The sequence below is a fragment of the Lathamus discolor genome, chromosome 6, assembly GCF_037157495.1.
Source record: "Lathamus discolor isolate bLatDis1 chromosome 6, bLatDis1.hap1, whole genome shotgun sequence".
Taxonomy (NCBI): Eukaryota; Metazoa; Chordata; class Aves; order Psittaciformes; family Psittacidae; genus Lathamus; species Lathamus discolor.
In genome coordinates this window covers 37,227,737-37,253,924 of record NC_088889.1, presented here as the reverse complement: position 1 = coordinate 37,253,924, position 26,188 = coordinate 37,227,737, and the positions used below count along the sequence as shown (strand labels likewise).

The window sequence follows — 26,188 nt, the reverse complement described above, 5'->3', positions numbered from 1 at the left end:
GGTTCCTGTAATGGCAGTACAAAGCTTCACACAGGATTCAGTATTTCATTCCTTATGCATCCTGGCATTTGCTTTCTAATCAAAGATGCCCATCTTACAGAGGTGAGCTTCCAGTTAGTTATCAAGTGGCATTCAGGTCTTCCTCAAATATTCTGATACCTTTAAGTGAAAGCTAGGCAAAATGCTGAGGAAAATGTTTTCCTCACAGTGTGCACAGCTGTGTGCGCCATAGATTTCACCTGCTGCTATCTGCCTCATTCACCTGTCGCCAGTGTGCCAAGTGCTACTGGTTTGATTATTTTATGCTTAAACAGTGTTTTCAAACTTTTCAACATCCACTCTTGTTTCTTCTCCTTTAGTATTCAAATCGTAAGCATTTCTAAAAGACCACCTCTTTGTCTTCTACAAAATATGTTGCACATCTTTGGCTCATACAAGAACATAACAACAAAGACCATCAAGATATTGGACAAGATCCACATTTAAGAGCCATCATCTTGTGGCAACTTTGCTGTTGATGATCTGCTGCCTCTCATTTCAGGAACTTCTCACTGTTTCTTACTCATGGGTGAATCAGTAGCGAGGGACTCTTCACCTCACAACCTACTGGTCAAATATCTTATTATTTCCAGTGCCTCTGCTGCATTGCAAAGTTTTTCTGCTTGTAACTGTAACCATTTGGCTCTTGTTTGCAGGTCCATTGTAACAGCTTCAGGGTATCTCCCTTTTAAACCAGAAAACTCTGCATGTCTCCCTCTTTTTCATCCCTGCCTGCTGAAGGATAGAGCTTGTCTAGTTTTCCTTTACTGCCTTTGCCTCTGGCACTTGTTCTTACTTCATCCTCTATTTCAGGCTAAGGGTCTCCTGATCTCCTTGACATATGTCCCAAAAGGGGTACATTTTCATTTCTTGATCTTCCCTGACAGCAACCATCCCTTCCCACACTCAGCAATTTCATTCCTATAAGGAAATAAATACAGTAGCAAGTCAGCACCACCTTTGTAAATTCAAGCATTTGTAAGAGGCACTGGAAAGTCATGAAAGCCGAGAATGTAAGTCTATCTGTAAGTGATATGTATTTCAAGATATGGGAGTAAAAACCAGCAGTAGTTCTTGTGTCTCAAGTAAGGTGTACTTCATTCTAAACCTAACATCTATCACACTTCCAAATAAACAATGATACTCAGAAACGACTCAAGGAAGGCCTTTCATCATTTGTGTTTGTTACACATACCTAATTTAACCTCACAAATTCCTGAAGAGGAAAAAAAGCAGTTTGTAGGAGATGCTATGCTTATACCATATACAAATCCTCCATGTATTTGCAAACAAACTGCTAAGTGTAGCCTACATCTCTAAGAACCCATGGATCTGGAGCAAACCAGCTCTGTAAGGTTATTGGACCTAGCAGGGAAGGAGTCAGAGGAATTATACAAGGAATTAGTGGTGGGAGCAAATTAAATAGGTGAGTTTGTGTGATTTGCCTTGTAGTGGCAAACAGCCCCCTCGAGCTATATGCTCAAAGGGGGACAAACTGCTGACTGAACAGATTTGGGACCCTAAAACAGAATAAGCTTTGGGGAAAGTAAGCCAGCTTGTGCACTATGAAGCATGTTGGCAGGCAAATGGACTGTATCAGTAAGAGAAAACTAAAGCATCTACATGGAAGATAATGGCAAAATCAATAGGTAGATACAGCTCAATGGATTCTTCTGTTGTGAGGGAGAAAGATGGAAATGTTTATCTGCAGCTTAAAATCCAGCAGCAGACCAGGCACTCCTCCTGCAGAGTCAACAAAAGCAACAGGAACTGCAGCTTGCACCTCAGCAGGAGAGATTGCTGACATGGGGTCTGGGTAGTACTGCTGGACTTGCAAAAGGTAGTTTGGGCTGGCTTAGCTCTGTGCTGATGGACCTAAAACATTACCTTCAAATGCCCATTTACAGCTCTGAATGCCTAATGCTGCTGGTGTGGAGGGTTAAAATTGAGTAGCCACAGAGAACCTCCTCAAATAGAGAGGGGCACGCGGCAAACAGTGTTGAGCTATTTGGTTCATGTTCTGGCCAGGCTGAGACTGGCTCCAGAGGCATGCTGTCATTGCATCTGGCTTACATTCATGGGGAATGTGCTCAGTTATAGCAGTCAAACAGCCAGGGAACATCACCACCTGTATGTTCAGAGATGAGAATGGCAGCCTTGGAATGACATCCACAGGGTCTGCTGCTAGAGCTTAAACCGACTGCCACTCTGGGCACTCCTCTGCAAGTAACATGATTGAGGAAATAGAGATGGAGGGAATGAATTCATGTGACAGACTAGAGCATTCCTCTACAAAAGGCAAGGAAGACTTGGAACTTTCCAGAAAGCTTTAGAAGAATTATAAGTCCTATATCAGCTTACAGAAGGTCCCCCTGACAGTAGAGAACACCAGTACCATGCAGCTGGTATGCAAACTTGCGCATATGAAGGGATTGTTCTCTGGAGCATATGTAGAAATGTGCCCAGCATATATAGATATGTCATTTGCCATTCAAGCCATGGGTGGAGGTCTCTGCTCAACACAGCAGCTTCCTGCATGAGGCAGCCAGAGAAAGTCTTGAGTAGCGAGTGAGGGGTAAAATGTTGAATTGAGACCAAATGGTCTCAAATTGTGTGGGTACTCCATTGCTGCCCAAATGAAAAATCAAGAGAAGTCTGATGACTGCATTGCCACGCTTCCTTACGGAGCAACAGCCAGAAAGGCTTAAGAAGCTTAGTAAAAAGAGCTACCCAGGCCCATACATCTTTAAGCATTAAGGAAAGCTGGTGTATCAGTATAAAGACTTGACAACCCTGAAACAGAACATCATTGAGAAGTCTGTGTGGTAATGAGATAGGTCCCCAGCAAACCGTAGAACTAGTCTGGACAAGACCCCGAGGTTAACAGTGTGTTGCTGCTGAGGACTAATCCTGTAAATGCTTGCAGCAAGTAATGGGCAGCACTGGGAAGGAACTGGGTGACTCTACAGAGAGGAGGAAACTCCGTAGATCAGGTGACAGCCTAGAGTTCCCACAGACTTGGGCTGAGACAGGAGCATAAAGGGCCTACGTTGAGCAGAGAAATAACCTTGCTCTTGTCTGGTCCCTTATTTCTAAGGTTTGAAGAACTCATACTAGCTTTAAGCATTTGCCATGTTTTCTGGGATGGAAGACAGACCTGATGGTTACACAACTGCTGCTCAAATCTGAATAAGGAAGAATAAAACTGTGTTTAAAGGCTCTGTGCTGGAAGGTTCTTTTTTTCTTTAAAATATTAGAAAGTAAATCTTTAATTTTATGTAACTCTTTGTTTGCAACAGCAGGAAGGAAATGTGGGGTGTTTAAAAGTAACTTTAACCTGATGTTGTTTTCAACAAAGGTGCTATTAACAGCTCTTACTGTTATACAGTCCTATAGAGTTATGTTGTAATTGATTTCCATAGCAACATGATCATGTCATATATTTTGGATTACAGCTCAGAGGGAGAGGGGATGGGAAAAGCATGGAACGAAGACTGCAGAGCAAAACTTGTCCTGATTATTACTTGAATCTTGAATGTTCTTATTAGTGCAATTTGTTTAAACAGTGTTTATTTGTAGGCAATGTGGAGGATCCAGCCAGGCTGCACCTGCCTCCCCAGGCATGCTCCAACACAGCCTGGGATTGCACCTTCAAGGAAGAGCAGGGCGGGGTTCCTCCAAATGACAGAACCTTCTGCGAGGAGGAAGTTTCAAGTTGTGACTTGCAAAATATGCACAACACACTGCTGTAAAAATCCAGCCATCAGAACAGGGAGGATCTAGGCAGGGAACTGCAGCTAACCATGCAAAAAGCTGAAAGGAACTGCTCTTTGTATTAAGCAGTGCAGTTCCCAAGAAATGCTGTTGTCTCTTCTAGCATGAGGAAAGACAGGTACACAAGAGCATGAGAATTTCTGCATCATTTCCTGGTATTTAACTGGCACACAAGCCACTAGACATCCTATCAAGGATGCTGACTAATGAATCTGTCTTAGGCTGCAGGTCCTTGTTAGCACAACGTGACTACATGTCCACAGATGACACAACTTATATTACCCTGATGGCTGCACCTCTTGCTGCCTCACCTCCAGCAGAAATGATGCAATGAGTACAGCTGAATGACTTCAGCTGGATGAACAGGAGAGCTGACTGCAGTGGGGGTGTGTGTGGAGGACAGAGAGCACCACTCAAAACCACATCAAACGTTTGCCAAAAATGAGTCTGTATTCTTAACAAGGTACAGCTCTTGAAAGGCTGCATCCCTTTGATAAGATACATGGCATAATTTTTCACTGAAGGAGGTGGGATAAAATAGATGCACCAACTGGCCTTTCTTATCAGTGCAGTCTGAGTTCTTCAGGGAGGAATTATCTTCACATGTAACAGGGAGTCAAGCCCATCAACAACACTGAGCAAGTAATAAAAAATATTCCCAAGCTTACTGCTGCATGAAGATGAGAGCTCTTTCAGTTGTTTTAATCCTAGATGTTTTGTACCTTCTCTTTTTATTTTACAGAAATAAGTTACAGACACCGAGGAAGAGACTTCTAAGAGAAAATGTCTAGCATATCAAGCTAGATCAAATAAGCCTGCAACATCTTCAATTCAGTGGTCTGCAGCAGACCAGATATTCAGGCTTCCCACTCCCTCCCTATTTCTCCCCCTAGCTCCAACACAATTCACATCCACAAAAGCTCGTTGTCCTTACCCCAACCATATGCCAGCCTGGACATGTTCAAATGAAACCCTGGGCTATGCTATGATCTTGTTTCTTGTTAGTTACCATGATGCATGCAGTGAAGAGTAAGATTGCCTCATATAGGTCCAGAATACAGCAATTCAAAGCAAACCCCTCCTGTCTTCGATTCGGCTGTGCTGTGCTCATTCTCCATTATAGCCAAAGGGGAGCTCCTACCTCTGACACACAGGTATACACTCTCCTTCACCCCAGCCCTTGGTACGTTGCATCAGTAAGAACAGCAAGAGCTTCTAGCCTTGGAGCTATCTCAGGGAAGGACACAGGCTACAGGCAAATAGCCTGGCACTGAGCACTGTTGTTCCCAAACACCTGCGCCGCATAAGTGCTTTTGAGTCCAGCTGTACACAGTCATTGTGACAACATGCTTTTATCCCAGAGGAAGGGAGGCAAGCAGTTTGGCAGTAACCAAAGGCCATGGTCTCCCTCATTCTGATAGGCGTTTGCCATGTGACCTTGGCTAAAACACTTGAGATTACCCATCTGGAAAACAGATAAACTAACGTAGAAACTTCACCCTTTCCTGGGCACAGTCCTCGATTATGGCTAGGAAAGTCCCAGCCAGCTGTACACAAAAAGCACTTACTTATGGAAGGGCAAAATGCTATTTTGGCTTCCAGACAGACTTGGGGCAGCCCTGCTCCCAGGACCAGCCCCCTACCCCTCGCTAGCCTTCAGAGGCCCAGAAGCAGGAACAGGCTGCTAAATCCGTGATTCGCCTGAGGAGCGAGCGGAGGCTTGCAGCAGCATGGCTGCTTTCTCTGCACATTCCTCTGGTGACGCTGCTTCTTACCCAGCATGCAGATAACCCTGAGTCAAGGCTTTGGTATGAGCGGCGCTGCCAAGAGCTGCGTGCTCGGAATAGAGGGTTACAGTTTAAACCGAGGTGAAGCGCAGTCCCCAGCCAGCTGCACCCTGACTGCCCGCCCCCGGGCTGGAGCCAGCCACCCCTTCACCTATTTGCAGAAAAGGAGCTTTCCAGTCACTCCCCTCCACCCCACCACTCACCCAGGGATCATTCCCATTGAGAAGCTCTCAGACTAATAGTAATCCCGACGAATTTAGCTGCTGCTAATAAATCCCACCCCTCTGCCCCTCCCAACCTGCCTCCATGCAAATCCATTTGTAGGTTACTTGAACAATAGCGGAGCTGTAATCAGCCCTCCCCTCTGGCAGCCTGCAGGGAGGGAGGGGAGAAGGATGATGACAGTGGGGAATTCTGCTCGGCTCCTTGAAGCTGCACAGGCATGTTTCATGTCCCCGTTCCCATCCCCTGCGCAGAGGCGGGCAGGCAGGCAGGGGATCACATGGCCGTCTAGGCCGGGCCCAGGCTAGCGGCAATTACATGCTGTGGCGGCCCCGAGCCACCTCCCCGGCCCGGCCCGGCCCGGTTCAGTTCGGTTCAGTTCAGCCAGCTCCGGTTCGCCGCCTCCCACCCAGTCCCTGCCTGAGCTGCCATGCCGGAGCCGTGCCAAGCAGCTCCGTGCTGCAGTGGGGTTGCCAGGTTTACAGAGCACTGAACAAAGCAAAGGGCCTTCACGCTAGCCAAAAAATAGAGAAGACCCCAGTGCAGCAGGCTGGGGGAGCCGGCCGCCCTGGCACACCCAGTGCTGCTGTGCCAGCTGGGGAGAAAGAGGCAGCTCCCTATTCCAGCTCTGGGGACAAAAAACACCGAGAAAACACAGTCTTCTCGGTGTTAAAACTCCTCGGTGTGGGAAAGGGGGTGTTTTCCTGAGACATGTTGCCATCCTACAGCAAGCAGCTCACATCTCTGAGGTTCCTTTGCAAAGGGTCATAAAAGCAGCAGTGAGTGCACATGGCCGCGGAGAGCTACGGGGGGGGAGAGCTGTGAGAGGCTGCCAAATCAGCTGAAACCTAAGCAGCTTGACCTGCCTCACCTCCACCCTTGCTCCCACCGCCTCCAAACAACCTTACAAGGGCGCATCGGGAAGGGCCGGCGCACAGCAGCGACGGGAAGGCGCTCGCGGCCGTGCAGCACGCAGGACCGGGCAGCCGGCAGGGCTGCGGTCTGGGGGGTAGTGAAGGAGAGGGGACACGCTTCAGGGTAACTGCAGCCGCTGTCGGCAGCGCACGCTGATACCAGCGTGGCTGGCTCATTCCGTCAAGCCAAGCACAGTAGTAAGACTGTGCAATCTTGAACCTACCTAGCCCCAAGTGGCTCAGCCAGTCCAACCAGTCAGAGACCGTACTGGCCGGCCAGGCTAGTGACGAGCATCCTCCCCCTCCCATTCACATGTCTAACTGCGCCCTTTTGCTTTTTACTCTACAGTTCCCTGAATGGCTGAAAGAGTGGGTTTGCTGTCAGAAACTTGCAATGACACGTAATCTTCCGTGTTTCTTCTCTCAGAAGTAGGCGATCCCGTTCCCAGGGAGAAGAGCTGGGCTCCTGCAGAGCCTCCCAGTCAGAGCCAGCAGCATGGGGCTGGGCTGCCCTGTGGCAAACACGTGGAGAGGGAGATGTTCAGCTGGCTCGTCTGAGAAGCCCAGTAGTAGCCTCGCTCAGTAAACAGACCTAATTCTTCTTTTAAGACATACAGCAGAGAAGAAAACTTGTTTGCAGTTCTCTTCGTGTCATCCCATCAGTAGAGTATTCCCCTTCCCAGTCTGCATTACAGGTTTTAAGGCAGGGGCTGAAACAACGCAAGCTCAGTGCATGGTTTTCAGACACTTGGAAAACAAACCCAGCGGCACCTAATTCTCTACAGGGGGGTATAACTATGCCTTCTGCATCTTCCAGGGGATGGTTGTAAGGACAACTATGTAGGTATAAAGCTATGTTTTGGGTAGAAAATGCATGCTGTAATGGATTCCGATGGCAGAACGCCAAGGGGGAAGCTGTTCTGCTTCAATAATAGCCTTACAAGAGTCAGCATTACAGTGACAGTTCAGTACTCTGCTGCAAATCTACAGGATGTGTCACTTTGGCAGAGAAGGAGGCTGCTAATGCACAACACGAACCATCCTACTATGAATGGAGAATGGCTGCATACCACAAAACAGAAGAAAATGGCAAGACCTAGGGAAGAGGGAAGCTGCAGAGCTACTACTGCATAGTAAGCTGGGAACCTGAGTGCTCTGAGGAGACAAAGCCCTTTCCCTTGAGGGGAAGAAAAACTCAGCTCCCAAGACATGTAAAGAAGCAGACAACCGTTTTTTCCAGTGACTGCTGCAGCTCTGCAAAGCTCTGCTGGCAGCCAGCCTATTTGAAGAGATTGCAGTTTCAAAACAATGTTAGTCCTGACTAGTTTGGAGTTCAAATGTTAGAGGGGAGGGAGGGGGGGATATGCTCATACACACAACATTGCTAAGCAAATAAAAAGGATTACAAGGTTTGTACTAATGACCAGTTAGCATGGGTGAGCTTCAGCTCCTGATGAACCTGTGTAGTATTTCCCCCAAACGGACATAGCATCTCCTCACTGCACAAACACTTCCATCTCCAACTCACAGAGAGCTGCCAATGCTTAAAAAACAAACATCCAGTGACACACATGTTCTAACCCATTTCTTAGAAAACAGGCTACAAGGCTATTAAAAGAAATGTCCAGAATAATCTAACTGGGAAAAAAAAAAATAAAAAGAATCAGCCCTCGTTGGGAAAATAAACTATTTAAATACTTCCCCATAACCAGAAGGAATGAGAGCACAACAAATGACCACCTGGACAAATAAATTCACTTATACAATTTATTCAAGCAAACATTGAGCTTTACCTTAAATAACTGGCAAATATGGGGGAGGGGAGCGTTGCTGTGAAACACAGCCATCAGCTGGATCTCTGCACAGGAGACCTGCTCGCAGCTCCCTTTTCCTCTATCTTGAAGAAAGGTTACAGCTTGTCAGCTGTGAACATCTTCAGAAAGAGAGGAACCTATGGAGTGGGTTCAAAGCAGTACTGCCTAATACGCCCAGACTGGCTGCTTAATGAGCCAGAGTAAAGGAAAAGGTCACATGGTTACAAAAAACCTCCACACAACAAATGCCCCGTAGCTACGGTTAACTTTAATTAACTGCATTATTACAATTCACTTCAAGCTTATTTTCCACCTATGTCTACTGCCCCTTACCCTTCCTTTGCCACTGAAAAATCAAATGGATGAGTCTCCTAAGTGGGCTTATGTTTCCAAAATTCTGACTGATAAGAGCTTTTCAAGAATGCTCTGCAATTAAAGAAATCCACCAACTGGGGCTCTGTCTAACTCCAACTGCTGATGACTGATTTCAAGATTACAGGAGTAGTTCTGTTTATATAAGTCAGAGTATTTGCCCTTCTGTGACATAATTAAACGTTGAAAACCCAATAGTTTTTCTCTTTTAATGGCAGTTACAATTCACACATGAATATTACTGCTCTCCTCACTGAGTTTAAACTCCAGTGTTATCCATGTGTACAATTTTCCTCCCTGCCAGTCATGAGCTCACCACGTTAGTCTCCCCCTCTCATGATTTAAAAATAATCTGCTATGTGGGAACTGCATTCTTAGAAATAATTGAAAATAGGATCAGTACAAATCTACACTCTAAAACCCATACAGGTCGTATCCAATAATTAGCTCAAAATGCATACGTTGGATCTAATAATTAACTCAAAGCATCCTTTTCCTGCATTATTCCCTCCAATTCATTACATAAGAGCAATATGCTCTAAGATTTTTAAGCACCAGTATATCACTTAATGGAAAGAAAAAGAATATACACATAAAGACATTGTCTGAAACCACAGATACAGTGATGGCAAAGACGGAATCTCAAAACATAACCCACCCACCCAGCATAGCCACAGTATGTGTACAAGAGAGCAAAGATCCATAGGTACACAAGGCATACAGTCTCCAGGCTTCTCCCATCTTTCCACCAGGAGTACTGATGAAAAATGTCTCAGGAGCAAGCAGATACCAAATGTCATCCAGAGTTTTAAAACGCTCCTCTCTTTACAATTTCGGGGCTTTGGGGAGCGGAGGGATCCTTAATATTCAACAAAACTCAGCGCTCATAACCTATGACACTGTTGCGTTTGGAACAGCTCTGTGTTCTGCTGGTCAAACTGCAAAGGATTTCTGCAGAGCTGCTGGTTTTGTTTCGGGTTTTCTCTCTTTCTTCCTCTTGCCTCACTGGAAAGGACAAAGTTCATATTAGGTTTGTTTGCATTTTCTACCTAGTGTAAGGCCTGTGTATTTACTTTGCCTGTTGATAAACTAACACGTATTGCACTGCTCCTGTCTCCAGAAAATGCCCATGTCACATAAAATAGTTAATTATACAAAGAATCCCACATGATGAGTGCCAAAAGGAAAGCGTTACACTTCAGTGCTTTAAGGAAGCTTCCTCATCTGAAAACACAGAACAACCCCTGACTCGTTCACCAACTCAGATATGGAAAGCCACTGCCTAAATGGGGTAGCTACCCACCAGCTGCAACATCAACTGCAGAAGCTGTTGTTTCCCACTCCCCTTTTCTGCGCTGTGCTCAACTACAGATCTGCCTCACCAAGAGTCTTTGGCTGAAGTCGAGCTTTGACAAACACTACTAAAAATCAACTAAAGTTATTAACCATGTGATGCTGGGTTTGGGGGGGGGGGTTGTGAAAGAGGGCTTCATTTCAGTTCTGAAGCCATATTAAATTGCGCAGGCAATGGATGCATCCTGTATTTCAAACAGTTTGCAGCTGGAGAGCTGGGGTGGGGGGGGGGAGAAGGGAGGAGGAAATGAGATGCAGAAACAGTAAATAGAAAATGCTTAGTCAGCAACTGTTACTGCAACATTAAAGGTGAAATGTAAATAGGCGCAGTGCCAAGATTTAGATAAGTTTGATAACAGCATCAACATCATCATCTTACTACATATATATATGTGAAAATGTGCGTACAAGTGCCACAATTATCACGAGGAACTGCAGGCTCGTGGGCTAATGGAGACTTTTAAAGAGGCACTATGGCTCATGCATGCTGCCTGTGCTCTGAGAAAAATGAAACTTGCTACGCCAGAAGTATTAATATCAATTGAATTTATTACAATTTACTAAGCTCCAAGGCACATTACAGTGTTCTGTTAACTACAGAAATGTATAAAGGACAAACAGAGCATGTTTTTCATGTACAGCATTTTGCTCTACTGTTCAAAAGCATCCGTGCATCGATAAAAGCAAAAACAAAAAACACATGAAGATTAAAAACGTTCAGATCAATAGAAACAAACTGAAACATTTTCCTTACAAACTTGCAACAAAAAAACACCCTCCCCCCCCCCGCCCCCCCCAGCCACCCCGCCGTTTTGCAAACAAACAGAAAAAAAAAAACCAAAACCAAAAAAAAAGAAGGTGAAAGACTAACACTCAGGGCTTGTCAAACAGAAGCTGTCACCATTTTTGTAGCAATTTTTTAGGCATCAACACTGGCCTTGGCAAAAATTTTTTTTTTCTTTTTTTGTCTTTTTTTTTTTTTTCTTCTTCTTTCAGAGAAGTGCATACATTTACAAAAATACACACCAGCAGCAGGTAATCGCTAAGGGCTATTAACTTTGTACCTAGCCAACACACTGCCAAAGAAATGAGAACAGGTATTATGTGGTAACCAAACAATATTATATTCTGTTTAACAAAAACCAGCTCTATCCTTCAAATGAAGAAGAGTACATACCTTTGTTTCAAAATATAGAAACATACGACGAAAATAATGTCTATACATAAGACTAACTTTTGCAGTTTGTTATATTCACAATTCTACATCTTCAGGAGTCTGAAGGGATTGGATTTCCTACTCAAGGGTCTCTCTCCTTTTTCACTTTAACGTCCCCAGCTAAAATGGTCGCGATCTCGCCCTGCATAAACGCCCAAGGCACATTGGAACCGACTAGGGGGCATTTCTCTCCGCTGGGGCAGTAGACCTCGCCAGTCGCCCCTTGGGCCTTGATGCTCTCTCTGGAACAAGGGAAGCAGAACTTGTGGCTGGGCACAGAGGGGCACTGCACAAAGTGGGTGTCCTCCAAGCGTTCGTGGCAAATGGTGCAGCACAGGGGCCCGCTGTTGGCCATGGGGGAGTCCGGAATGTTTTGGGGGTGCACTTGGTCCATGGCGGGGTGGGCGCTGGGGGGAGGAGGGGCCACTTGTAGGTTCATGTCCCCATTGCGAGAGGCCAGGCGGCGCTGGCCTGGCACCGAGGCCGGCGACACAGGGCTGCTGCTGTTTCTGCGGGTGGACGTGGTGGAGTGCACCGAGCTGCCGTCCTTGGGCGAGTGGGCATTGCCCAGCGTGTCGGCCACCGACATGAGCGCGGCCATGGGGGACTGTCCGTTCTGGGGGGCGGACTCGGGCGGCGTGGTCCGGTTGGAGTGAGGCCCGAGGGGCGGCGGCGGCGGCGGCGGGGGGCCCCCGCCGTGCACCGCCCCGAAGCCCCCGGCCGACATGGTGAGCTTTAGCGCTTCGCTCTGGCTGGCCATCCACTGCTGCCGCTGCTGCTCGTCGCTGAGCTTCAGAGCCCCTTCAGCCGAGTCCGAGGGCTCGGGAGAGGCTTTCCTCTTACGCATCGCTCCGCCGCCGCCACCGCCGCCACCGCCGGGTCCCCGGGAGGCGGCGGCCGTGCCCTGCGCCCCGCCGGCCCCAGCCCCCGGTCGCGGGAGACTCACCAGCGCCGTGGGTAACATGGGGCAGCTGGCGTCCAGGTAGGGCTGCGGCAGCATGTCGGCGCCCACCAGCTCCTTGAAGAAACGCACGGACTCGGGCAGCAGGTCCCCCAGGAGCCGCCAGTCGCCGGAGCCGTGCTTCTTCTCGTACTCCAGGTACTTGAAGCCCGAGGAGAGGCCGCGGCCGAAGTCCTTCATGCAGTCCTGGTACATCTGCTTGGCCACTCCGGAGGCGCTGGAGAAGACAGTGCCGGAGCCACTGGGGTACTCGATAAAGAGCTTCAGCTCATAGTCCATGCCCGGCTTGGAGACGGCGTCGAAGGCAAAGACGCGGCCCAGCAGGGCGTGATCCTTCTTGAAGCGCACCTCGTAGGGGGTGCAGCCGGCCAGAGTGAGCAGCGTGTCCCGCACGATCTTCGGCTTGCTGGCCCACTCCTCGGCCCGGTTCCGCAAGCTCTCGCTGAGCTCGGCCAGCGCCTCCGCGTTGCGCTGCTTCTCCTTCAGCTCCCGCTCCTGGTCGCTGCTGGACACCGAGCCCGGCCGCTTGCCGCAGGCCTCGGAGGACGAGCCACCGCCTCCCCCGGCGCCACCGCCGCAGGTGCCCCCTTGGGAGGAGGCGGAGGGAGCCGGGGGGCCCCCGCCGCCGCGGCCGCTCAGGCCCCCGTGCGGCGGGGGCAGCGTCACGCCAGGGGCGGCGGGCCCGTTGAGGAGGGTCTGCGGCAGCAGGTTTGGGGGCACGTTCATCTGGGCGCCGGCGGCCCCAGGGGGCAGGCCGGACACCAGCCCCCCGTGCGCCCCGCGGCGGGAGGAGGAAGAGGAGGAGGAGGAGTTGGGGCTCTGCCGGTTCAGCTCCGGCGGCCCGTCCTCAGGCGGCTTGGGGAAGCCGTTGGGCCCCCCCAGCCCGTTGGGCAGACGGGCTCCGTGGCTGCCGCCCAGGCTGCCCGGCGGCGGTGGGTACTCGAAACGGCTGCGCTGCTCTGCTGCGGCGGCGCTGAGCCCGTAGCGGTCCAGGCTGGACTGGGTCAGCCCCGCCGAGGCTGCCTTGGAGGAGGCATCCACATGGTTGAGCTGCTGCTGGGCCGCCGCCGCTGCCGCCGCTTCTTTGGCGGACAGCGTCACCGCCTTGACGCCGACCGGCGGCGGGGGTCCCGGGGAGCGGCCGTCCTGGAAGCAGCCGTGCGCCCGCTTCAGCTGCCGGGCCGTCTCGATCACGAACTCGATGCGGTCGGCGCCCTCGTAGTTGACGCAGCCCCGGCAGACGGGCTCCGTGAAGTCCCAGATCATGGCCCAGGGCATGCGGGGCAGGTCGCACAGGTAGCAAGACTGCCTCCGGGACGACGACACCTGCGCGGCGGACATGGTGCTGCTGGCCGGGAGGCTGCTGCCGCTGCCGCCGGGGTCGGGGCTGGCTCCGTCTTCCCCCCCGGGCTGCAGGGGGGGTGGCTCTCCGTACCTGATCCTGTTGCCCCTTGGAGCAGGGGGGGATCGCCTGCTTTTAGTTCTCTCCTGCTGCCGGAGAGGGCTTCTTCTACCTGGTCCTGCCGCTGCTTCCCTGGTGGGGTGGGAACCACTTCTACCGCTCCTCCGGGGGGCTGGGTGGGGGTCGCCTTCTAGCCGCTTCTGTTTCCCTGCGCTCTCTAGCTCTCCGCTGCTGCTGCTGCTCCTCCTCCGGGAGGAGGCGGAGGTGCACGGAGGAAGATGGGGGGGTCACCTTCCACCCGCCGAGGCTGCCTCGAGAGCTCGCGCTTGCTACGTGCTGATCCACCGCCGCGAGCGAGAGAGGGGTACCCGCACGGAGCTGTCCGGTCCCGCCGCCGGCGGCTTCCCCGAGCGCCGGCGGAGCGGCGGCGGCAGCAGCGTGGCAAGCGGCGCCGCCTGCTCCTCACTCACATCCTCGCCGCGGCTCGCAGTCCGAGCGCGGGGTGCTGCGCGCCGCCGCGTGTGCCTGCGCGCCCCCTCCGCCGCGCCGCGCTTCCCCCCCCCCTCCCTCCCTCCCCCGGCGCCGCGCCGCCCCTCCCCTCCCCCGCGCCGCGCTCCCGGCTCGGCTGCGCCCGGGCGGGGCACCGCGTCACCGCCGAGCGCCCGCTCGCCGCTCCCCTCCCCCCCGGCCGCCGGCGCGGAGCCCACTTGTTGCGCGGCGCGCGCATGCCCGGCGCGGCCGGCGGCAGCTGGAGCGCGGCGGGGCGCGCGGGCAGCCCGCGCTGCCGGCTATGTTTGGAAAGCGGAGTGCGGCTCGCGCCCCGGCCCCCTCCTCTCCTCCCTGCCGGCGCCGCCAGCCGCGGCCGGGGGGCGCGCGCGCGATGGCGCGCCTGTGCCTGCGCGTGTGCGCGCGTGTGCGCGTGTATGTGCGCGTGTGTGTGTGTGCCTGTGTGTGTGTGCGTGCGTGCGTGTGTGCGTGCGGGGCTTGCTCCCGGCCCGGGTGCCTCGGCCCGGGGAGCCGCAACCCCTCGGCCTTCCCTCCCTGTCCCCGCTCTGCCCCTGCCACCGAGGCTGACGGTGGGATTCCCGCGCGCCGCGGCTGCTGAGGCAAACCGGGGAGGGGGGGGGGGGGGGATCCCGCCTTAATATCCGATTTCGTGTTTCTCTTTCAGTGATCCCGGTGACAGAATGACACAGTTTCTGTAAGCCCGTGACTGCATCAGAAGCTCTTCCACTTTTGATTTGTTTAAATCGGCCATGTTTGCCGAGCGCTTCAGGTTGGGCTGGGAAAGACAGCGCTCAGCGCTGCTCGGGGGGTAGGAGCGGCCGGGCAGGTGAGTAACCGCTGTGATCTCACCTCGCTCATGCACAGGGACACAGGGTTTTCCCGGCGCTGGGAGAGGGAACACACGGCTGCTTTTTTTCTGTTTACCCTTCCCTAGCTTGCTGACATTTGCATAACACTGCTAACAGGCGAGTTACTCGAAGGAACTTCGGCTCAATGCAAATAAGCCGAGAATTCATTTCGCTGAGAGGAAAGCAACACTCCGAAGCCTGCTTTCTCCCGGGGGTGCCCGCTCCCCGCCGCTGCCCTGCCCGGCGGGACGGGCTCTGCACAGCCCGCTCGTACTCTCGCAGCACCCTGTGGCTGCTTTTGCAAACACCGACATCGCCGTCCCCGTCCAAAGAACAATAACCTCCCACCGCGGGGACGCGGTCCGGTGGGGACCCGCCGTGCTGCGCTGAGAGCGGCCACACCGGCGCCGCGTCCCCGGGCCGCTCCCGGGCGCACGGTGCCCGCGGCGGGGCAGACTCGCCCGCTTCCTGAGTGCGGAGCCTCTGCCAGCCGTGCCGTGTCTGGCGGATGTCTCGTTCAGCCGCTCTTCCTGATTCCTTTGTTGCTAGAAACGCCGAAATCCTGGTCCATTCCAGGTTTCCCTCCGCGCTTTAAAGGGAGTCGGGGGTTCTGTGGCGCGGTGCCACGGCTCCCTTGAGCACACCGAACGCCAGAAGCGATGCGGCACCGAGCAGGAAAGATACTTTCCATTCGGCTAATAACGCTTCAAAACTCACATGACAGAAAGTTGTTGCTTAAAATAATTCGTTTCTTATCGCCACTGCATCTCATTTCAATTTTTAGTTGTCTAGAACGTTTTATATGGTCTGGTTATAATTTGTTAAACTGACAAACGAATTTGATACGGATGTGAGTGGAATTATTTTACAGGGAAGGCTTCAGGAAATGCATATGCTGAAGTTACAGAAATGGTAGGACCAAATAAAATCCAGTAACAAAATAAATTCGGACAAAGGGACTTTTTTTCCACGGAAAGCTTGTCCAAGCAGCGAGTAGAGATAGAAAAGTCTTCGAGTTACGTGAGTCTCCTGTATGCAAATTGGCTGAAGAAGATGCACCGAAGGAGAGTGGATTTCACACTTAGAAATTTCACACCTAAACCGTGGCCATTAGAGAGGCTTCACAGAAGCAAGCTGCCACTAAGGCACATGAAAGCTGGTCAAAGTGAAAGTCTTTGCTTCCAGCCACAGCGATTTAGGGATGGCTGCAGGATTTCTACTTTAATATGACTTTACTTGACTAAACAAGCGTGTGTTCACTCTGATTCATATTGGAAGGTCACCTCCTTTCCTATCCTTTCATTGCCCCATGCTGATCTTCATAGGAGCAGCAGAATTGGGTTGTGGGAAGAGGTCAGCCCCTGCTAAAAACCTCAGGTTAAGAGCGCTGAGGCTTTCCCCTTCATCCCGAGTGTCTGGGAATTCAGGTCTGCAGCATATCCCGACTGCAGTTCAGTCCCCGGGTTATACAAACCTAACAACATGACAAGGCACTCTGTGCTTGAACCACCCCTCACCCTGGCTCCTTGCTCCACTGAATCCTCCTGCAAGAAAGCCCTTTTTTGGTAACACCTCACAGGAACAGACTTCTTGGCTCACAAGAGCAGCCTTTATAGTGGGTGTAAATAATAATCACCTTAGATATAATCTAGTGTCAGAAAACCATTTACAGGTGCTGTCAACTCTCTTTGTGAACAGAAAAAGAGAAGAGATTAGCATCTGTGACCCAACCAAACTGCCTTTGCTTTTACTTGCAGGATACACAGTCGCGGAAATATATTTGCTTTTTCTGTAATGGTTAAACTTTGATTTAAACTTTGGCCATGGGCACGTACTGTACCGTTACGCAAGCAGCACTTAAGGATGAAGTGTCAGCATAGCAACAATATGGCCAGCAGCAGCGGTGATCTCTGCAAAGCTGACTGATGAAGAGAACTGCAATGTAAATGCAAATAAGTGCCACGCTGTGGCACCTTCACAGGGAACGAGTTGTCAGTATCAATCTAATCTGGTAGGGGAAAATAGATTGAACAGTGGCAATGTAACAAAGCTCCCATCTATGGCAGCACTGTCCCTGAGAGGGTAGCAGCGGGCTTTCCTGCTCGCTTCCGCCTTTCCTCTCCTTCGCCATGTGAATGGCGGGGCAGGAGCAATCCAGATCGCTCTTGCTGGATTTATACTAAACACGTCTGGTGTTTATTTAGCTCTGAAATAATCCAGGAATTAAAATTACGTTTGGAGAAGGAAAAGAGGAATCCCAAACAATGAAGCCATTCAGGTGCCTGATCTGGCTAACTGAAAGAAAGAAGCAAGCAAACAGAAAATAGCGTAAGAACCCCCCCAGACAGTGGCTTGTTTAATAAGAGGATGGAGGGGCGCACAAGGAGGGATGGAGCTGCAAGCAATTGCTACGCAGCTACTACTTTTTGCGCAGGAACGCGAGTCAGCACTTTGGATGCAGCATTAGGGATTCTGTGGAGATTGCCCCAAGTTTACAACCTGCCAGTAGTCCCAAGGGACAAGGAATATAATTTTCACTATCAGAAGTGAAATACACTAACTCCTTCCTTTCAGCACCAGGATAAATACTGCCTTCTGATAATCCCTTTTCCTTTATTCCTGTTGCCTTCTTTATTTGGAAGTACACATGCACACACAGGCATATACGCATCTGTGCTACATTAAAACAGCAGGTGAAGCTCTAATTTAAACAAAGGAGTCAAAATAATCATACTGAACACAGCATGCAGAGGGTGGCCAGCACCCTTCTTAGTGCCACCAGCAGCTATGGGAAGCAAAGGGTACAACGCACTGTGAAGGAGTAGGTGACAAAACCCAGGTGCCTGGCTATACCCCAGGTCTGTCAGGCTCTGCTCTGTGCCATTCCCATGCCTGATCTCCCAAAGTACAGGATTACTGTTGATCTGGATGTGGGCGGAGTACTGTTGATACTGGAGTACTGACCGATCAGCAGTCCCGTGTTAATTGTGTGAAATATAGGACAGCCCCAAAGTTTGCAAGCAGTAGTAATTAGGATCCCATGATCTTGGCAGCTTGAGAACTAATGGTCTGGTCTGGCTTTACATGCTCACAGCCTGGGAATATGCTTAACTCTTTCTTGCTCACTCTAAGAAGTTTTGGCACTGATCAGTGCAGCAGTCACATCAGCTGGTTCTGCAGGCACTCACCTGCAGAAATGGCTTTTTTCTCAGCAGTCAAAACAGCAGATATAGCTGGAAAAAAATACAAGAACCAGAAGGGAAGTGCACTTCAAGAGTGTGATTTACATGGATTTACCTCAGTGTACCAAATAAAATAGAATCTATCACAATCAGATCACTAGCTTCAACACAGAGATCAGCAGTGAACAGAGCACTCGGTGGTAAAGGGAGTGTGTTCAGCAAATCAAAACACAAACACTTCAGGAAGGAGTTGCATCATTTTGTCAAATTAAAAGTTAAACACCATTGTCTTCTACTAGGAGCTGCCAGGAAGTGTCAAAGCACCTAGGTACAAAGAATAGAAGCGTAAGTACGTGTTTCTGTTTATCATTTCAGTTCTCATCTCATCATAATTCTGCTTTTTCCTACCATTTTTCAGGTAGCGAGCCTTGCTGACTTGCAGAGCCTTATCGCTTTACCATCTAGAACTCTGCCCTCTTTTCTTCCTTCCTTTTTTCTTTCTCTCCTTGATCTGCAGTGCAGACCCATTTCTTAAGGGATATTGCCTGTTGTGTCTTGTGATTTTCCCAGTCCCATTTCCACACTGCTGCTGGAGAGGGGAGCCCAGGGCACAGCCTGGAGGGTGGGAGGCTGCCCTGCGCACAGACCAGCCCCTGGTGAAGCCAGGCCACCGCCACCCCATGTGTCCAGCCAGGGGCACTTGGTTGGACACGTGCTCACCAACCTCTCTCTTTGGCCCTGGAAAGCAGTTAAGTGTCCTCTTGGAGACCCACCCTGAATCAGTTTTGCTACAGCTGTCTTTATGCTTTTAAACCCACCAGAGAGCCCGGATTTCCACACGCTAACCTTTGCCAAAGCTCATAGTGCAAAATAAGGCACCTGTAATTAATTCTGCTCCCTCCACGAGGGGCTAGTGACTAGGTAGCATGTTCTAGGCTGGGATATGCAAAGGGTGGGTCCTCCACTGTTGTTATTTTTACTTTATCCCTGGACTGTTTTCATCTTACATCCTGTGGACATAGTAAACAATCAACAATAATGAATCAACTGAATCGGTACTTTTTTTAAGGCTATTCCCACTGAGAGCCACTTGCACTTTCGTGACAGTTAAGAATCTGCCAAATATTAGCTTAGTTACCAGAAAGACAGGCTCCCCCCTCCCTTCACCCCATACACAGATTGTTTATCAAAATGTGCTGCCAAGAAAAATATCCCTGCTTTTGGCCTCCACCAGTGATTAATAACACTTGAGAACTGAACAAAACTTTACTGTGTTTTCCGAAAAATGGGGGAACTGGGAAGGAGGTGGGCAGCTAGAGAAAGAAAGAAAGAAAGAAAGAAGGAAAAGTAAAAGAAGGAAAGAAAAAAAGGAAGAAAGGAAAGGAAGTGAAGGAACAATGGAAAGGAAGGGAAGGAAGAAAGAAAAGGAAGGGAAGGAAGAAAGGGAAAGGGGGAAGGGGGGGAGTGAGGAAATGGGGAAGGAAGTGGGGAATGGGGGAAGGAAGGGGGAAGGCAGGAAGGAAGGGAGGGTGGAAGGAAGGAAGGAGGAAGGGAAGGAAGGAAGGAAGGAAGGAAGGAAGGGAGGGAGGGAGGGAGGGAGGGAAGGGAGGGAGGGAGGGAAGGAAGGAAGGAAGGAAGGAAGGAAGGAGGGAGGGAGGGAAGGAAGGAAGGAGGGAGGGAGGGAAGGAAGGAAGGAGGAAGGAAGGGGAGGAAGGAAGGAAAGGAAGGAAGGAAAAAGGGAAGGAAGGAGGGAGGGAGGGGAAAAGGAAAAGAAGCTGCACAATCTTAGGTTATTTCACATGGCATAACCTCCTTTTCCTCTGTCATGAGGCCATCTGAAAAGACCTAATCTACTTTTTCTCTGAGGCCATGTAATAAATGCTGATTAACATTGTTATTGAAAGAAGGATGATATGGACACTGGATGAGAGCGAGAATAGAAACAGGGGGGAGGAGGCAGTTTCTTTTATGAGCACATATCAAGATGAGCTATGGGGGGAAACTGAGGGGAAAAAAAGGATCATTTACTTGCTTTTCAAAGACTGTTGGTAAAATTCCTAAGGGAGACTAAGTGCCAAAATTAACTGTCTTGGTGTATTACTTTTAGACACTACTGCCTGGGTGAATTAAGTCAAGTCTTCAGGCAGCAGCCAAAGATAGCTGCAAGCTGAAAAAGAGGCACTACATTTCCTTGTTTTGTGGTGAAACTCACAAATTTGTGGAGATTGTCTTTGCTCCAGGGTTTTTTTTCATCTCTCTCTCTCTTTTTCGCCTTCTGGGCTATTTTTATTCTTTTTTACTTGGCTTTAGAAATGTGTTTAGTAACAGGAAGGCAAGGTAAGAAACAAGCATTTGTTGAGAAAAAACAGGAAAGGAAAAAAATGTGAGTGCATCCATGTATCCTGTATCTATTTATATGTATACATACATGTGAGAGTATACATACGTATGTAAGTCATAGAAGGAATTTTCATTACTCTCTATTCCAAAAGATGTAAGTTAGTAAAAGATAATAAACAGCTCTTGAACAGTGGGATATAGACTAGTGAAAACAGTTTACTGAAATTAATGATGCTGGATTGAACCAAACCTTCCCTTTGGAATTAGCGCCAGACATAGTTTTCCTGAACCCTGTCCAAGTGCCTGAGCGACAGACAATTTTCATTCTATTTGTGCTAAAGGCTTATGACTAGTGCTGGAAAATGAAGCCCTTGCCCTTGATCTCGGTGCAGATTAGAAAAAAAAAAAAGAAAAAAGAAAAAGGAGAACGGTGCCAATTTGTTTCCTTTGCCAACAGAAGCCCTTGTGCTTGTGCTTTGGGTAATGCAAAACAATGAAAAGTTCACACGAAAACTCCTCATGGAAAGGAAACCCACCAAGAGCCATGTTCTGTGCTACATTCATCAGCCCGTTTCCGAGAGTCTCACAATGTCAGCAAAATGCAGAGGGTAAGGGCAGAAAATATTTACCAGCCAGCAATACTGTCTTCTGTTTCTATTCCATGTCTCACTGCTAGGCGTTTGATGATGATTGCTAAAAAACACGCCGCTGTAAATCTGCACAGCCTCCCTTCTGCTAACACCCATCTCCCTGTGTTCAGGTATTGCGTGTAAATTTGGGGCTGTGCAGAGCTGCTGCCACCGGAGCTGTTGTCGGAGCTGATTCTATTTCTGAGGGATGAAATACACATCTGACATACCCCCCCACCCCTCATTTACAAACAGTGCCTATACTGTAGAGCTGTCAGCCAGCTAATCTCTGATTGCTTTTTCCTTGATTATTAATAAAATTAGAACCCCAAGCAGAAGGCGTTTGCTTTCATTGTACAGTCTGCACTTGTGACATGGTACATGTGGAAAATTTTGAGTGCACTGCAGTGAATGGTCTAGGGGTTAGTTTTTAGCTTCCGCTAAGTACCTGGCAGGCTGCCACAGCTGAAGGATTCTGGGAACTGAAAGGCTCCCAAGTACAAACTGCCAGCATTAAGCAGTCCTGACAGCTCTGCTCCTTCCACACTTGGCAGCAGTTCAAAGTGCTCTTTCATTTGAAAGGCTGGAAGGCTGCCATGTGCAATGCAGATTTGCTGTGCCTGCTCTCATAAGGAACTGATAAATGCCGTTGCTGTTGCCATGGGGACAGGAGGCTATCAGAATGGCCTTGTGATCTGCAGCCTCTCAGCTCTGCAGGCTCTTTTTTTTTTTTTCCCTGAGATAGTGAAATAAATGTTATAGAGAAGGTTAACTCTTGAAGGACAGGAAGCACTGCCTTGAAAGGACTGGGTGAGCCTCTGCGCCTGGCTCCGTCAAAGCTGGGAACAAGATTAACACATACCTGCCAACTGTCCCTATTTGGGAAGGCCTGGCCCCAGGGATTTTTTAAGGAGGGAGGGAAGGAGGGAGGGAGAGAGGGAGGGAGGAGGAGGAAAGACCTTCTTCTCCCTCACTCAGTGCCTTCATATTTCTTTTCCAGCTCAGGATCTCCCAACATAATTAAAAGGCCGCCCCCTTTCTCCCCCCTCACTATCCCCATGTACAGTTTTCAGATGCTGGGGAAATGAATTAATTTACTATTGGATCCTGTAACATGCCTGATGTCTTTAGCTCTCATTAACAGCACCGGACAGCCAGCAGGATTAGACCCATTATGTGGACTCTGTGTGTGGTTAATGTGAGTAAAAAGAAAGAACAGTGTGATACAAAACTGCACGTTGAAGAGAGATCTTGGTGATGATGCAAGTCCTGATAGTGAATCTCAGCATCCTATTTCCCAAGATTAAAATAAGCACACCCTTGAGCTATGCAGTTTGTGTGTGTATATAAACGACTGTGCACATCTACTACTGAAAAAACAGAGAAAAATAGAGGTGGCAATTATTTTCGCCAGAATTTAAGCCCTTTTCCTGTGTCTTCTTTTTTTTCCACGTTATTTCTTTCCATCTCTGCTACAACAATAAATCTGTGCTCCCTGAAGACATTTTGCTGCAGTCTAGTAAACTGAATCCTGTTTAACCAAGGCGAAGCCTGAGCATGACATCATAGCAGGGAACAATGGAGCGCATCACTCCCCTCCCTGACCACACAGCAAACTTCAGGGCAGCAGTTAAAAAGATCAATCTGGGCATGTCTCTGTGTTTACTGAGCGCATATGAGATGCAATAAGCATGCAGATAGTGGCATAAAACAATAAAGCATTGGGGGAATTTAGTTTATATTCTGGAGTGTTAGCAATTTCAGGGCTTTGTTTGAAACTGGGCTGAAAAATCAAGCACTCCCCACGTGAACAAATCCCCCCTTCCTTCTCTGGACATGGGTCTCTGCCTAACAGAGTCGTATACTTCTATCTTTCCAACAGATGTGAATGGTATCATCTGAAATGGCACATTAAAACTGAACAAACACAATCCAACCCCAGATTTGACAGATAATCTGGTTAACAACTTCATGGTTAACCTGTAGCGTTTTTAAATAAACACCACCACTCTTACTTATTCTAGTTTCACTTCAGTTTCACTTTTTTTCACTGTATTCATTATTTAAAAGCTTTCTGGTTGCTAATGTGTTAAGCAAATGTTTGAATGAAGAAAGTGGCCATTTGAAAAACATGCAAGGGAGGATGTTTTAGACATAACACAGGAATACACACTCTGCGTGTGTCACACACGCACGCGCACAAGCACCCCTTACCTTTCCTGAATTATCTTTTCGTTTCTGTTTCCAAACAAATCAAGGCATCTGGGACTCTGAGTTTTGTATCTGACATCAGATCCTGCTGGTTAAAATAATTTGCATATGCAAATCTAGAAAGAAGCTCCTTGTCTACATTTGCAGAGCGATTTCAAAATTGCAGACAAGGCTGCATTTCAGAGGGCTCTGCACCCGCCGAGCCAGGCCAAAGGAAATATGTCTTCCTCACTGCTTTGGATTTCTTTTTTTTTTTTTTTTAATAAATAAATGTGAAGTTAACTGTAATTCTACTGTAATTTCTTTACCTGATTCTCTCTGGGTTCTTGCCCACGGTTGTCATGGTAATTTGATAATTCTGGCTTGCTCTCTCCACATTCTGTTTGTCTCACTGGATTTCCTGATTATTCCGAAAACTCTTTAAACCCCCCTCCTGTCTCTCTCCCTCTGCCCCCATTCTGGGCTCAATTCTCATTTTTTCATTCCTCCAGCATAAAGGAATGTGTATTATTTTGCTGCAAATCTACTAAGGTGAAACTGTTTGCTCCACTTACCTGAAAATGGAGCTAATGAGATAAGCACACATACTACAGCAGTTCTTGTATTATCTTTCATAGTCTATGACAGGGGATAGAAAGGGAATATGAAAAGATAACTGCATATAGATTTCTTGTAAAGTACTTGGATCTTAATCCTATAGATATTATTTAGGGTTTAACTGCTGCATTTCTGACAGCAGAAACATGTATTTAACTGTTGCCTTTTCAAACGTGACAGGCACATTTGTACCTAGAGTGAGTGAGTTAGAATATATCCTCTCTCTGTGACAGACTAGAAGGGATATTTTTATTCAGGGGTTCAGATGACAATTTATGCCAGAAGAAATAGACTGATCATGCTTTGCATGCACAGTGAAACCCAAAGAAAAATGCACGCTGCTAAGTAATATTTATCTTGGGTGTGTAGTTACAAAAGGTTTATGTCACTGATGTTTGCATCTTTTAAAAGTACTCAGTATTAGACTGCATATACAAAATCTATACATATACATTGTAGATGTATACGTAATACATGTATATAAGAAGGTACGTAAAGTTGCTTTGGGGGGGGCAAAGGTTCTCCCCCAGACACTACATGATTTTTGTGATAAAAGCACAGAGCTATCATATGTACCTATGGTTACTTTAAATAATTTGCTTGGGTCTTACATCTCATATTATTTCCTTTGTCTAGTCCTTGTACATTTAGCTTCTGTGCTCTTCAAGAAAGGTTATCTATTTTACTGTGCTGGTCAATGCCTCATACAACCACACCCTGACATCACTAGAGTCTCAAAGAATAAGGTAAATAATTCTCCACTGTTGAGACTCATAACTGAAACTATAGTCCAATTTATTACAATTTAGACACAATTGCTTCCACCGTACACTGTCTTCCAATGTATCAGTGGAATCTGCAATCCCATGGGATTAAAAGTATCCGTATCAATTAAAAATGCTCTCAAATTCTGCTGTCTGGCCTCTATTGTTTCTTCTTCTTTCTCTTTCTAGTACTGGAAAGCACATTTGGGATTTCTTACTAAGCCCTTTGATGGCATCACGCTGTGGAATCTGCTAAACTCAGTGACCATTCCAGCTGCGACAGCCTCTCTGCCCCAACCTCTCGCCATAATCTAGGACATCTGTGACATCATCTGACAGTCTGTGCTATCACCTTGTGACCTGCAAGACCAGAAAAGTTCATTGATTCTTAGTCACCATGAATTTAGAAGGTGTCACAGGCAGTATCTGGCATGCGACTGCAATGTTCACACTTGATTTTAACTGTAAAAATGCTGCTAAAATAACCTCTTGTACACACAATAAAGGACCTATAAATCTGTTTGGAAACTTTTCAACTGTACAAATCTTATTTTTTCTTACTTTGATTTTCAGATTTCTATTCTTAGTAAAATAAAAATGACAGATTTTATCCAATTCCTATGTAGTGTAATAAATCAGCAATGAACACATTTTCTCTTATGTGCTAAACCTCACATATCTCCCACTGCTACTCTACAGAAGAAGAGGTTTCAGTAAATCATGTATGGGACATCTAATGTTAAAATGTGCTTAAATTCACTTTAAACTCCTATTTATTCATGTATTTTGACAATGTAGATACTGCAGAATCTCAATAGACTGTATGCTTCATACCTACCAGAAAAATGACGGCCTCACTCTTCTGAAAGGAATCGTGAGCAGGGAAATGCTCTATTTTACATACTGCTAACACCTAATTATTTTTTACAAAATATATCTGGTAGCATTTATTGTTTGAGTGATCATAAATATTTACAAATTATAGTCTTGAAAGCAACCAACATGCTGATGCTTTCTTCTTTCCTTAGAATGCTGCTTGTTTGCATACCTGCTAATTGCTAAAACTCAGTAATCTGTAGTGGTCTTCCTTTTATTAGTGTAAATTAGCAGTCTTGCTTCACGAATTATGAAGGCTTTGCCATGCAAATATAATAGGCTCAGCTATTTCTTTTAAAAGTCAGTGTGCTCTAGTCCATTTTTTTTTTTTTTATTACTGTTATCTTTAGTTCTGTGAAGCCTTGGAACATTTCCCAGTC

At 48.2% G+C, this 26,188-nt stretch overlaps 1 protein-coding gene and 1 long non-coding RNA gene across 2 annotated transcripts; one reads left to right on the top strand and one right to left on the bottom strand.

The window, feature by feature from the left end:
- Positions 1-10,804: 10,804 nt before the first annotated feature.
- IRF2BPL (interferon regulatory factor 2 binding protein like) lies at positions 10,805-14,408 on the bottom strand. Its single transcript, XM_065686028.1, has one exon. It carries the CDS (start codon positions 13,791-13,793, stop codon positions 11,574-11,576), a length of 2,220 nt encoding a protein of 739 aa, XP_065542100.1. The 5' UTR covers positions 13,794-14,408; the 3' UTR covers positions 10,805-11,573.
- A 6,321-nt stretch (positions 14,409-20,729) lies between these two features.
- LOC136017606 (uncharacterized) lies at positions 20,730-25,477 on the top strand. Its single transcript, XR_010614008.1, has 2 exons — positions 20,730-21,339; positions 25,122-25,477. It is a non-coding gene; the product is annotated as an uncharacterized LOC136017606 (long non-coding RNA).
- Positions 25,478-26,188: the final 711 nt, after the last annotated feature.